This window comes from Rhinoraja longicauda, chromosome 1 (genome assembly GCF_053455715.1).
Source record: "Rhinoraja longicauda isolate Sanriku21f chromosome 1, sRhiLon1.1, whole genome shotgun sequence".
Taxonomy (NCBI): domain Eukaryota; kingdom Metazoa; phylum Chordata; class Chondrichthyes; order Rajiformes; family Arhynchobatidae; genus Rhinoraja; species Rhinoraja longicauda.
Window position 1 is genome coordinate 127,795,451 of NC_135953.1, and position 13,013 is coordinate 127,808,463.

Genomic DNA, 13,013 nt, shown 5'->3' on the forward strand with positions numbered 1-13,013 from the left:
TTACTCAAGATGGGCACAAAGAGCTGTAGTAACTCAGTGGGACAGGCAGCATGTGTGGAGAGAAGGAATGGATGACGTTTCGGGTCCAGAGTGGGCGAAGGGCACGCACGTACATACGCACACAAAAACTAATCCAAGGTGAATACAAATTTGCCATTTGGAGCTGGCCAGCATTTCGGCATTCATAATCAGTTACTTGCACCAATTTGTGTATTCATTGATGAAAAAACTCCTCCCATATTCTCCAATATGGAGAAAAAAAACTAGGCTGGGAAGCATCCTTTCTTTTAGGCTCTATGAGCTCTTAATGTGCCAAAATGTTGTGTGCAGCATTCTGACATCTGTGGGATAAATCTCTACAGGCATAAGATTGGTGAAGGCGATAGCACACGCACAATCAAAATGTATATTAGATTGTGACAGTGAATCAATTTGTGACATTTTACATGTGTTCCCATTCTGAAGCTTGACAGTCCAGACAACACTTCAAGTTACACAGCTGAATTTAAATTCAGAACTTGAGGGACACCTACATCATTGTTATTTAAAAAGGTGATTAACTAATGACAGCTTAGCTTTCAATTGGTTTCTTCTGCATACAGATGTTTCATGTTTTACAAAACTGTTTCAAATTTCACAAGTCTGAAGAGTGTAGTAGAACAGATGCAGAATTACATTTGATTGATTTCAAGGCTTCTGTATAAACCAAATACTTCCAAATGTGAGTGGAAAGTTCTCCTTGAAGGTTTGCATGACTGGAGCAATGATGGAAAACACTTCAGAGTTGGTAATATTCCTTGAAATTGCTAATTTGACATTCAGCTTATATAAAAATGAAATTCTCACATGAATTACTCCATTATCCGTTCAGCAGGCGGAGTTGTTTAATTGCAATCAAAACAGACAGAGCAGACAATTCCTCCTCCTCCGCTTGAAGATGGGTTATGACCCAAACCATCACCTATTCCTTTTCTCCAAAGATGCAGCCTGACCCACTGTTACTTCAGCATTTTGTGTCTATCTTTGGAAAAACCAGCATCTGCTGTTCCTGCCTACACAATTCCTCCTCCTTGTTCAATACTATTTATACTGCTATTTTCTGTGTGTGTGTGTGTGCGTAATAATTATGAAAAGTCCACCTAAATACTTGCCAAAACCAACCATATTTTGTTTATCGTTTTGATCTATAACGCACCCAAGCAGGACTCTGTCCACTGCAACATTGGTAGAGGCAGAGACGAGAAGTTTCCATCGAACTTGTCTGGGACCTTCACTTGCTTCACTTTCTTCGAAAAGTTGAACAAGAAATAAAATCATAACAGCCAACAGGTAACTCTTCCCAGCTCCATAGACACCTAATAAGGAAATTCAATACAAAACATTAAAGGAACAAAAAGCTAGTTTTGGAGTATCAAAATTCCAATGGAAAAATATAGAATTTCTGATTATTTTACCTCACAAAAGGGTACATAAGCAGAGTCAAAGATATTTTTCCACCAGTACAGAAACTCATCATATCCCCACACCAAGATAAAATGATGCACATTATAATTGTTGAAAACATGTGGATGACCACTGGAGGGCAGTGCTGCGTTCTAGAGGAAATCCGCAAAGTGTTGTACATTACTTAAGGATAAACTGGGCAATAGAATCTGGAATATCTGTCTGAGATGCCTGGATCTTCTTTAAATTACATGGGAATAATAGCTCACACTCTAGCTACACATTCTAATGTATCAACCAGTCACAGATAAACTCAATAAAGTTAATAAAAAGTCAGGTTTTTGTCTGTTTAAGTACTTTATTTATGGTGCAATAGTTCTTAACTACTGCCAAACCATAGATCTGGCACCACAATCTAACTTTTATGTGTGTAATCTAGCATGGTTAACTTATAATCGAATTTGGAGCTTTAAAAAAATATATTTTTTATCCAGTATTTATTTACCTTTCTGTACTTGACTTAACATCTAATAATATTTCCCAGATTTTTTTGCTATTATAATCTGCCATTATAAATAATGGTTCCTGTTTAAGACTACGTTGCTCATCAATGATCCTTCCATAAGGTTGGGGTAAATACATTTTACTGGTCTGTTCACTATAGTCCTGTATGTCCTGCATAAATTAATGCATAGTTCTGATCTCATACTAATAGCAACTTATGACATATTCTTTTGAAAATGAACAAGTAAGGCATTCTGATGAGCTGTAGATTCTGCACAATACCTACTCACCTGGGGTCACCATATTGATTTGGTAAAACCATTTATCAAAATTCAATTTAAAGTCAATGGATGTTCTAGCTGATTGGCTAGACCCACCCTCTGAACTATTGGAATACGATGATGAATAAATCCAAAGTGATCATAAAAGTCTACATATTATGAAGATGAAATAATAGAGTAATTCCAACTTTTACCATGTATGACAGTGACTGGCAGAATGAGATCCTGGGAATTTTCTCCTTTTGCTATCATTGTAGCCACTTGTTTGAATGCAGCTCCCTGATCTGTGTTCAAGTGAAATGCCTGTATCATTTCCATTGTCAATTGCATTGTCCTTTCTTTACACAACAACCCAGTCATCCAAGCTGGCTTTGTCACAGCAGGTGAAATGAACTGTTGTCTTGCAGACCTGATTATCAGTTCTTCTTCATCTTCAGGCCTACATATTAAAACAAAATATTTACTTTTTTTTTCCTTTTATAGTATTATGGAACTTTTTTCTAATGAGCTTGTTATGGACACTTGGATTCAAGCATGTTGAAACTTGCTACTTTACTTGTATTTATATTTAGTAAAATACAGAAGAGCAATAATCAACTTTTCTCAACAATTTGTTGAATGGCAATATTGCTTTTACATTTTCTAAATCTTCACTGGAAAAAAAGCAGTTGACCTCTACGGCCAACAATATTCAATGCATCTTCTCCCAACAAAACTGAAAATTGCATATTAAAATTCATGTACATTTTATTTCACCATTTTTATCGACAATTGTATTAATTGGCAGTGTGCAGCATTTCTTGAAAGATGCTTTCTACCATATAATAGAACAAGAGGAAAAATTGTAAACTATTCTGACATTAACATGCAAACTTAATAAAAGTCAGCAATGTTATACGGTGATTTGTTCCATTCAAGTACAATGCCAAAACTATCACTGACAAATGTGTTCTTTTGAACAATTGGGAGAGAAACTAATTAAATCTCAACTTCCCATATATTATGCACATTTCAATAAAATACCATATTTTGGTATTGGTATATTATTGTCATGTGCACCAAGATACAGTGAAAATTCACTGTTAAGTCAAACAATACAAGAGTACAATCAAATCACAAACAAGTACAACTGGTAATGCAAAGAGAAGAATAACTAGAGTGCAGACTATACTGTTAGTGTTACAAAATAAAGAGATGGTGCAGATAAAAAAAGTGTGAAGACTGCAATGATATAGTTTGGGAGATCGGAATCGCACCCTTAGTTGATGAATTTGTTCAGTAGTTCATTCTTCAATTGTAGCTGCTTCCTTGCATAAAGTCTGTTTGTGGAGGTACTGAAATGACGAGTTTGTCACACCCACTTTACAATCCGCTCCTTAATCTACTTGTCACAAACATAAGCTTGACCATCATTTGCATCAGATGATTCCAGTTGCCTTAGTTAAGTGCCCAGGAGTTAATATGTACAGAGGCAGAAGGAGCCAAGACTCCTGCATAGGATTGCTATTCAGTGGGTTTGAAAACACAGATGTCATTTGAAACTGGATGAGATGGACTTTGTACCAAAGTCTCAGCAGAATGCTGGAGAAACACTGGAAATGCTCAAAATTATTTCTGATCATGAGATACCCTGCAGAAATTCTATCCCAATGCCTTGGCCTTGATGTTCTTAGTCTCCAATTAAAATTACCATCCACTCTTAGCCTTTTATTCACAAAATGCTGGAGTAACTCAGCAGGTCAGGCATTATCTCAGGAGAGAAGGAATTCCTTCTCTCCTGAGATGCTGCCTGATCTGCTGAGTTACTCCAGCATTTTGTGAATAAAATACCTTTGATTTGTACCAGCATCTGCAGTTATTTTCTTGCACTATCCACTCTTAGCCAATCAGGCTGTAAGATTGTAATTGCCACAATTTCAATAAAAAAAACTGTTCTGTTGACAAACAAAAATTCTGATCAGAATTTCACATGCTATTAAAGTTTGCAATACGACATTTATTTTGGGAATGTTTAGTCACTAATTATCAACATAAATAATTCAAGTACCAGTGCTGAATGCAAAAATGGATGGCTTACATTTTGAGCAAGTATGGCATCAGAGGAAGGGAAGCTGAGTTAACATGTTCCTGCAGATTTCTCAGACAAGTTAGCTCAGTGGTAACATTACCAATAAATAAGGCATGAACAATCACTGGGAAAGCAAGAGAAAGAATTAGTTGCCTTCTCGATAACAAAGAATTTTATACAAATTGCTCATGAGCACAGATTCATTCGTGAACAAACAAAATTATAAACAAAACTATGTTTTGTGTTTAATTTTGATAGGCCAATAAACGGAGATGTATGAAAAATTGCTTTCGTTGAAAGCAAAACACTGAATATGTTGGAAATCTGGAGAAAAAAAAAAGGAAAATACTGGGAAGAGTCAGGAGATCACAGAACACGCAAGTAGGAAATAGCTGGCATTTTAAGTCAATAATCATTTAGAGTTCTGGGATCCCATCAAAATAAGGAAGTTTGTCTAGTATTGCACTTGGAAACACAATCTCAGGCGTGAGCAGCGTCCATCAGTCCAGTACAGTCACTGAATCATAGAATTATAAGCATGGAAACAAGCCATTCGGCCCATCACATCTACGTCGACCAGTATGAAGCCTTTCATATTAACCCATCGGCCAGCATTCGGTCAATAACTTTCTATGTCCTAGCGATTCAAATGTTCATCTCGGCGTTTCTTAATTGCTGTCAGTGACCCAGCTTTAACCACTTTCTTAGGCAGTGCATTCCAGCTGTTTATGACTCTTGGTGAAAAAGGTTCCCCATATATCCTCTCTGAATCTCTTCCCCTTTATCCTAAACCTATGTCTTCTAGTTTTATCTACCTTCAATATGGGAAAGGTTTACTACAGTTTTCCCATCTAAAAATTCCATCATTTCATATACTTTAATCAGGCGCCTCTTTAATTATGGAGACATCGACTGGATATTCACCTACTCTCTCACTAAATTTTCCAACTACAATGTCTATTTCCTTTGTGAATACGAATGAAAATCATGCACTGAGAACATTCCCGAAACATTCTGGCAACATGCACAGATTGAACCCCTTACATTTTTTCTGGTTATTTTTTGCCCTTAATATGCCTGCAGAACGCCCTTGGAACAACCTTAATCCTATCTCCCAGTGATTTCTCATGATCCCTCTTAGCCATTCCAGATTTTCTTTTTTAACGCCTTATATTTTCCCCACTCTTGACTGGCTTCCCCCCTCATTAGATCCCCTTCCTTTCATATGCTTCTTTTTATTCCGACCAAACCTCAAAATCCATCAACATCCCGGTTTCCTAAATATGTTACCCCTGGCTTTTACTCTGACAAGGACATGTTAGCCCTGAACTCTTGCCAATTCCACTGCTCCCCATTGTGATGCTATAGCCTTACCAGCAAGTAGATGCTCCCTGTCTACCTTTTATGTTCTCCCCATATTAATGAAATTGGCTGTGGCCAATTCAGAGCTTAAATTACTGATCCATAACTCCCCTTTTCCTCACCAAATTTAAATTACTTGGAGTTATGCTCACTATTTTCAAAGTGTTTCCCTGATGACACTCCCTCTACTTGACCAGCAACATTCCCCAAGGTAAGGTCGAATAATACTCTTTTGGTCATTGGTCTATCTATATACTGGGTCAAAAAACTCTCCTGAACACACTTAAAAGATTCCACCCCTAAAACCTTTAAAGCCAAGCCAAGTCCAATATTTGGCAAATTCAAATCTCCCCAGTATAATAACCCTATTTTTATTGCATCTCTCTGATATTTGTCATCATATTATCTCCACCATCTCCTCGTGACTGTTAGGAAGTTTGTAGTAAGTGACATCATTTTTGGTAGCTTTGTTTGCAGAACTTCTAGGATATCCTCCCTCAATACTACAGTAATGCATTCTTTGACTAACGTGCCATATCTCTTCCCCTTTTGCTCCTCCTGTTTCACTTGAAAAATCTATACTATAGGATATCAAGTTGCCAGCCCTGCCCATCCTTCACCTAGTCTCTGATATCACCAATATCATAGTCACTCGTGTTAATTTAAGCTTTGAGTTCAGATACTTTACTAGCTATACTCCTTGCATTAAACTAGATGCAATTTAGCTTTGAATTCTTTTGTGTTCTCCTCTTCACTTTTTCTGCCCACGGGACTTATTAACTTTTTTTTCTCTAATTGGCATATTTCTCCCTCTGATTAACCAATCTGAGCCCCTTCCCTGCTAACTCAGTTTCAACCTTCCCCGACAGCACTAACAAACATTCCGAGTAAGGATATTGGCCCCACTATGGTTAAGGTACAACCCATCTCAACTTTCCCAGAAATGGTTCCAAACTTAAACACCATCCTACAGCACCATCCTTTCAGCCATGCATTCATCTGACCTTTCCTTCAATTCCTATAAACACAACCTAGAGGCATCGGAAATGATCCAGTGATTACAACCTTTGAGGTCCCAATCTTTAAACGGCCACCTAGTATTCCAAACTCAAGTTGCAAGACCTCATCCATTCTGCTACCCATGTCGTTGGTGCCGACATGCACCACAACCTCCAGCTGTTTATCCTTTTCAGAATGTCTTGCAGCTGCTTTTAGACGTCCTTGACCCTAGCAACATGGAGGCAACATTGGAGTCTTCTTTGTGACCACAGAAATGTCTATCTGATAGAATTGAATCTCCTACCATTATCACAATCTTGCTTCCCCCAGAACCTTATGTTCAAATGCCACAAACAGGGCAGCTGCCACTGCTCCCTCCTGTGAGGCCATCATCATCTGGTAATCACCTGTCTCCTCTATATTTGTACCTGGGGAGCAACTGGGTGAGCAGCTCACTAAATGCATTGTCTACTTAATTCCCTGCATTTTGAATGAACCTTTCCAAGTCCATCTGCAGTTGCAACCTCTCTAGGCAGTCTGCCAGGAACTGCAGCTGTATACACATCCCGTAGATGTAGTCATCAGTGAAGCTGGAAATGTCCCCGATGCCCGCTTCCTACAGGAGGAGCATAGCACTGCCCTCGCCTCCATACCATTAGAACTACTCCCTTCAACTGAGACATGAAGAGAGAGAAAATAAATCTTACTTTGTCACTACTCACCCTAGTCTCAAAGCCTTTACTTTGACTCACATCAATCTCACAAGCCTTTTCAAAATGGCCTTCCCTTTTACATGTTGTTGATAGGGAAAGACAAACTCGGTCTCTTAACACGTCTCTGCTTTTTTAAACAACATAGGTCAGTGTTCCTGGACATGCTCAAAGCTTCAGGGAAATAAATCACTTGATCCATGTCCGAAACAGAAATCATATTAAATCCAAATGCATGATTTATGTACTGGTTTGTGAAGTGATAAAATATGACCAGGTAATGGTCTCTCAAGTACTATCATGTTGCACTCCATGCAAAATGCATTTCAATCCTGTAACATTGAAACAAACAGCACTTTATCAACATATCCCTGGAACACCTGGATAAGACAGACACCTACGTAAGACTCCCATTCATAGACCACAGCTCTGCTTTTAAAACTATTATCCCATCCAAACTCATCACCAAAGTCATGGAACTTGGAGTCAGCGCTCATCTCTGCTACTGGATTCTCGACTTCCTGACTAACAGACCTCAATTAGTGAGGAGTGAGGATCCTCTATGATAATCCTCAACACTGGTATTATGCAAGGATGCATTCTCAGCCCCTTTCTTTGCGCCACCATTATCTCCACCATCTCCTAGTGACTGTTAGGAGGTTTGTAGTAAGTGACAACATTATTTTTGGTAGCTTTCTTTTCTGGCTCAAAAAACTCTCCTGAACACACTTTAAATATTCCACCTAAACCTTTAAAGCCAAACCAAGTCCAATATTTACCAAATTAAAATCCCCCCAGTATAATAACCCTATTTTTATTGCATCTCTCTGATATTTGTCAGCATATTATCTCCACCATCTCATAGGGACTGATAGGAAGTTTGTCGTAAGTGACATCATTTTTGGTAGCTTTGTTTGCAGAACTTCAAGGATATCTGCCCTCAACACTAAAGCAATGCATTCTTTGACTAACGTGCCATATCTCTTCCCCTTTTACTCCTACTTCACTTGAAAAATCTATAATATGGGATATCGAGTTGCCAGCCCTGACCATCCTTCAACTATGTCTCTGATGTCACCAATAACCTAAACTAAATTAAACTAGACAATAGACAATAGGTGCAGGAGGAGGCCATTCGGCCCTTCGAGCCAGCACCGCCATTCAATATGATCATGGCTGATCATTCTCAATCAGTACCCCGTTCCTGCCTTCTCCCCGTACCCCCTGACTCCGCTATCCTTAAGAGCTCTATCCAGACATGATTGAATTTCTAAGCCATTGTTCTAACTTCCTCTTGAATGCAAAATAGAAACCTCAACCAAGAACTCCATCCTACAATAAAATGCTATCTTTAAATAAAAACATGATTTGCCGCCTAGCATAAAGCCCCATTGAAAATTGTATAATACATGCATCAAAAGTTTGGGGGGGATTGGGAGCAGTTGAGGCTACTGTGAGAGAAACTAAATGGAATACAAATTAAATTCCTTACTGTCTGAAGGCCAGTTAGAAGGAGAATAGCCTTTCACTGGCAGAAGTTCTATTTCACCGTTTGATGATGGCCCATAGAAAGCACTGCATGCAATGAAAGTGTCAATTGGATCAAATTTCAAGGTTTTTGAAATAACCCAGAGATCATCTGTCAAAAGTAAAAATTGGAAAGATGTTATAAACCAAAGACAAAGCGGTTACAAATTTACAACGTTTTATTTTATTATTCAGGATAGATCTGATGAATTTAATTACATAATTTTCTTTAAAAAAATTATATCTTAAAGGTTCAACCGTTTACAGATAACTGTATCAATGATTTCACAGGTGTTTTACAAGGACTGATGCTTTGAAATTGCATCTGCATCAAAACTGCCCCGATTAAAGAAACGGAACTGCCCACCTTCCTTCCATAACTGAACACATATCTGTACATGATGTGATTGTTCTAAATTTCACGAGCAACAGATAAATATTTTCCCAAGTGAAACTAACTGAATATTTTTAGAAAGCAACTAATATTCTGACAGAAACTCAATATTTGGTCCTCCCCTCATTTTCAGTGCTTAAAATTGAAATGGTTAAGTGCACCTTTATTGTAGGCTGACGAATGATCTTTCCAGCTCAACCGGAGATACAATTTAGTTTTACAGCAGTTTTCTAAACTTGCGTCATTTATCATTTCTTTCCACTTGCCACGATAAAATCTTTTTCTTTGATATCCAGATGTTTTCCTATCGACAATCAAAATGAAAATAAGTATATTAAATATTTTAAAAACATAACCAATATCACTCATCTTTAAAATGAAAGAAAGCAAGTGACAAATATCATTCTACTTGAAATAGAACTGTTAAATTCAACAATGCACTACATCACATTGTTAAATGAAAACAAAAAATGCCTGAAACACTCATTTGGCCATGCAACATCTTTTTTACGAGGGAAAAAAATAATGCTGCAAGTTTGAGACCCTTCACCAGAACTGGGAAGGAGAGAAAATAAGTTAGGATTTTGTAACTTATTGCTGTAGTAACCAGTACAAGGGCAATATCCCATCAGGTGAGATTTCTTAAGTAGATGTAACAGTAAAAATAGCAGTTAGAACCTCTTTATGCTTCATCTTGTTTTATTGTTAGTAGCATGGGTTTGGGGCATGTTCAGCAGTATACTGGTTAAGAAAAAAAGAGCAAAAATACTGACAGGCAGCGAAGCCAGTTCCAATAAGGACAGAAAAAAACCCCAAGTTACATAAAGTTGGAGAAATTGATCTCAAATACAGAAGTCTACAACCTTACTGAGACAGAGGATGAGATTTTTTTCGAAAGTAGACACAAAATGCTGGGGTAACTCAGTCTGAAGAAGGGTCTCGACCCAAAACCTCACCCATTCCTTCTCTCCAGAGATGCTGCCTGTCCCACTGAGTTACTCCAGAATTTTGTGTCTACCTTCGATTTAAACCAGCATCTGCAGTTCTTTCCTACACATGAGGTTTTGTTCCTCAAGTTTCCTAGTCAGAATATGTACGAAGGAACTGCAGATGCAGATTTAAATCAAAGATAGACAACGTTTTGAGTTGAGACCCTTCTTCAGGCAGTCTGAAGAAGGATCTCGACCCAAAACATCACCTATTCCTTTTCTCCAGAGATGTTGTCTGACCCGCTGAGTAACTCTAGCTTTTTGTGTTTTTCTTAGGTCAGAATGGGAGTGGAATGGGATACTCAAAGTGACAGCTCAGGGCCAGTCCTGCAAACCAAATGTTTTAGACATAAAAAGCTGGCGTAATTCAGCTGTCTGACGTTTTGTGTTTATCTTTGGTTTAAACCAGCATCTGCAGTTCCTTCCTACAGAAATGATCACCCAATCTGTGCTGGGCATCTCCAATTAGGGAAGATCTCATAGTGAGCATCAACTCCAATACACTAGATTAGAAGTGCGCTTCACCTGGAAATAAAAACTGTTTGGATCTCTGGTTGGTGGACGGGAAGAGGTTAGTAGCATCTCATGTTTCACTTGGACAGCTTACAACACACGTCGACTTCTCTAATTTCAAGTAACTCCTGAATTCCCTCCTCTCCCCACCCCTAGTAGTCTTATCAGTTCCACTGTCCGCATCCTTGTATCCCTCTTGTTATCACACCTTCCCCGTCCAACAATGGGCCATTATGGGCTCTACCTTTCCCGAGGTCGTCTGTTGCCAGCCTGGATTTGTTCTGGCCTTTTCTCACCTCCAGTTTATTTTCCCCATCTCTACTTTCGGTCTGAAGATGGGTTACAACCAGAAAAGTCATCTGTTATTTTTCTCCAAAGATACTGCCTGACTCGCTGAGTTGCTCCAGCATTTTGTATCTATCTTTGGAAGAGGTTAAAAGACAGGTGATAGACACAAAAAGCAAGAGTAACTCAGCGGGACAGGCAGCGTCTCCGGAAAGAAGGAATGGGTGACGTTTCAGGTCAAGACCCTTCTTCAGACTAAAAGATGGGTGCTACATTGCCTGCAGTTGCAAGAGAAGATTAGACACAAACCAGTTTTGACATAACAGCATTAACAGAAATTTAAACCATTACAGGTCATTATTGTGTCAGGGGTACGAAGCACCAACAGAACTAAGGCACACCTTATATGAAGTTGACATTCACAGTACAGAGGAACATGCTGGCTTCTAAAAAAGGCACTCAAACTCTTGGCATCAGCCAGTTGCAACTTAGCCTGATGCTCCATTTTCTGATTCAACTCAATCGGCTGCAGGTGATCTAACCACTTGAAAAATTTACACTGATCTTTTTTTGAGGCATCACAAGTATAGAATAAACGACCCTAAAAAAATAAATGCAATTCGAATTTTAGAAAGACATTCAAATGCAAGATTGGAAACATCAAACAATGATTCAGCAACTCACATTGTACGGAAATGCTATATATTTAAGGAAATTTTGATAGTAAGTCATGGGTAGATGGGAATCCATTTAAAATCTTTTTACACTTTACAATAAAATTAAAATGTATTTGAGTTCTCTGAGGTCAGTTTTCATTCTTTAGAATAATCTTTGCATTTTTTGAGTAAAAGAATGAATATGGCACAGAACACAAGGGGAAGCACAGTTGTGCAGCTGGTAGAGCTGCTGTCTCACAGCTCCAGAGACCCGGGTTCTATCCTTGGGTGCTGTCTGTGTGGAATTTCTTCCTGTAACTGTGTATGTTTCCTCCAGGTGCTACGGTTTCCTTCCACATGCCAAAGATGTGGGGCTTTGTAGATTATTTAGATCTCTGTAAAATGTCCCTTGTCTGTACTGGCTGGATTGGAAAGTGGGAGAACATAGATCAAGTGTGAACAGGTGATCGATAGGCAGCATGAATTTGGTGGGCCAAAGCACCTATTTCCATACTGTTTCTCCACACTAAACCACTATGGCTCATCAACAGCCCAGTGGTTAAATGTAATTCTGAATGCAGACATAAGATATGAAGACCAGGAATACTCCCAAGAGATTGCCAATGGTTGTTGTATTAGCTGACCTACAACAGCGTGTGTACAGTTAGTGGAATTGGTCTCAGTACCTGTATCCTGCAGATAGGGAATGAAGAAACATTTTTTTTTCTTTCTACAGCTTCAGCTGAGGAACAACTTGTTGCTTTCGGAAAGGGGAAGTTTCGGAGAACACAGTTTTCATTGGTGGTGGAGAGTTAGCAGCTTCAAATTCTTGGGCATTAACATCTTGGGTGACCAGCCCTGGGCCTAGCACATAGAAGTTACTACTAAGAAGGCACACTAACAACTGTGCTTTCTTTAAGGTGTCTCCAAATACCCCAACAAAATTCTACAGATGAACTGTAGAAAGTAACCTGACTGGTTGCATCATGGCCTGGTGTGGTAATTCCAATGCACAGGAATGCTGCAGAGTGGTAGACGTAGGCCTGTCCATCACGGGTACAATCCTCCTATTCCTCAAAAGTATCTACATGGGATGTTGCCTCAAGAAGGCAGCATCTATCAACAAGAATCCCCCCCATCCAGGTCATGCCCTCTTCTGCCAGCTACCATTCGGCAGGAGATACAGAAGCCTGAAGTCCAACACCACCAAGTTCAAGAACAGCTACTTTCTTACAACGGTGAGGTTCCTGAACATACCTGCTCAACTCTAATCCTACCTTGA

General features: G+C 38.9%; 1 protein-coding gene across 3 annotated transcripts in view; it reads right to left on the reverse strand.

Annotated features, from left to right (window-relative positions):
* The window catches only part of LOC144597272 (5'-3' DNA helicase ZGRF1-like), a 69,132-nt gene that overhangs the window by 17,419 nt on the left and 38,700 nt on the right, over nt 1–13,013 (reverse strand). For all 3 annotated transcript variants that reach the window (XM_078406408.1, XM_078406400.1, XM_078406390.1), the window contains 6 exons: nt 11,477–11,676; nt 9,450–9,592; nt 8,860–9,006; nt 4,306–4,420; nt 2,423–2,667; nt 1,196–1,355 (listed from right to left, as the gene is read on the reverse strand). In XM_078406408.1, coding sequence (XP_078262534.1) covers nt 1,196–1,355; nt 2,423–2,667; nt 4,306–4,420; nt 8,860–9,006; nt 9,450–9,592; nt 11,477–11,676 — 1,010 coding nt within the window. The remainder of the gene's footprint in view (nt 1–1,195; nt 1,356–2,422; nt 2,668–4,305; nt 4,421–8,859; nt 9,007–9,449; nt 9,593–11,476; nt 11,677–13,013) is intronic.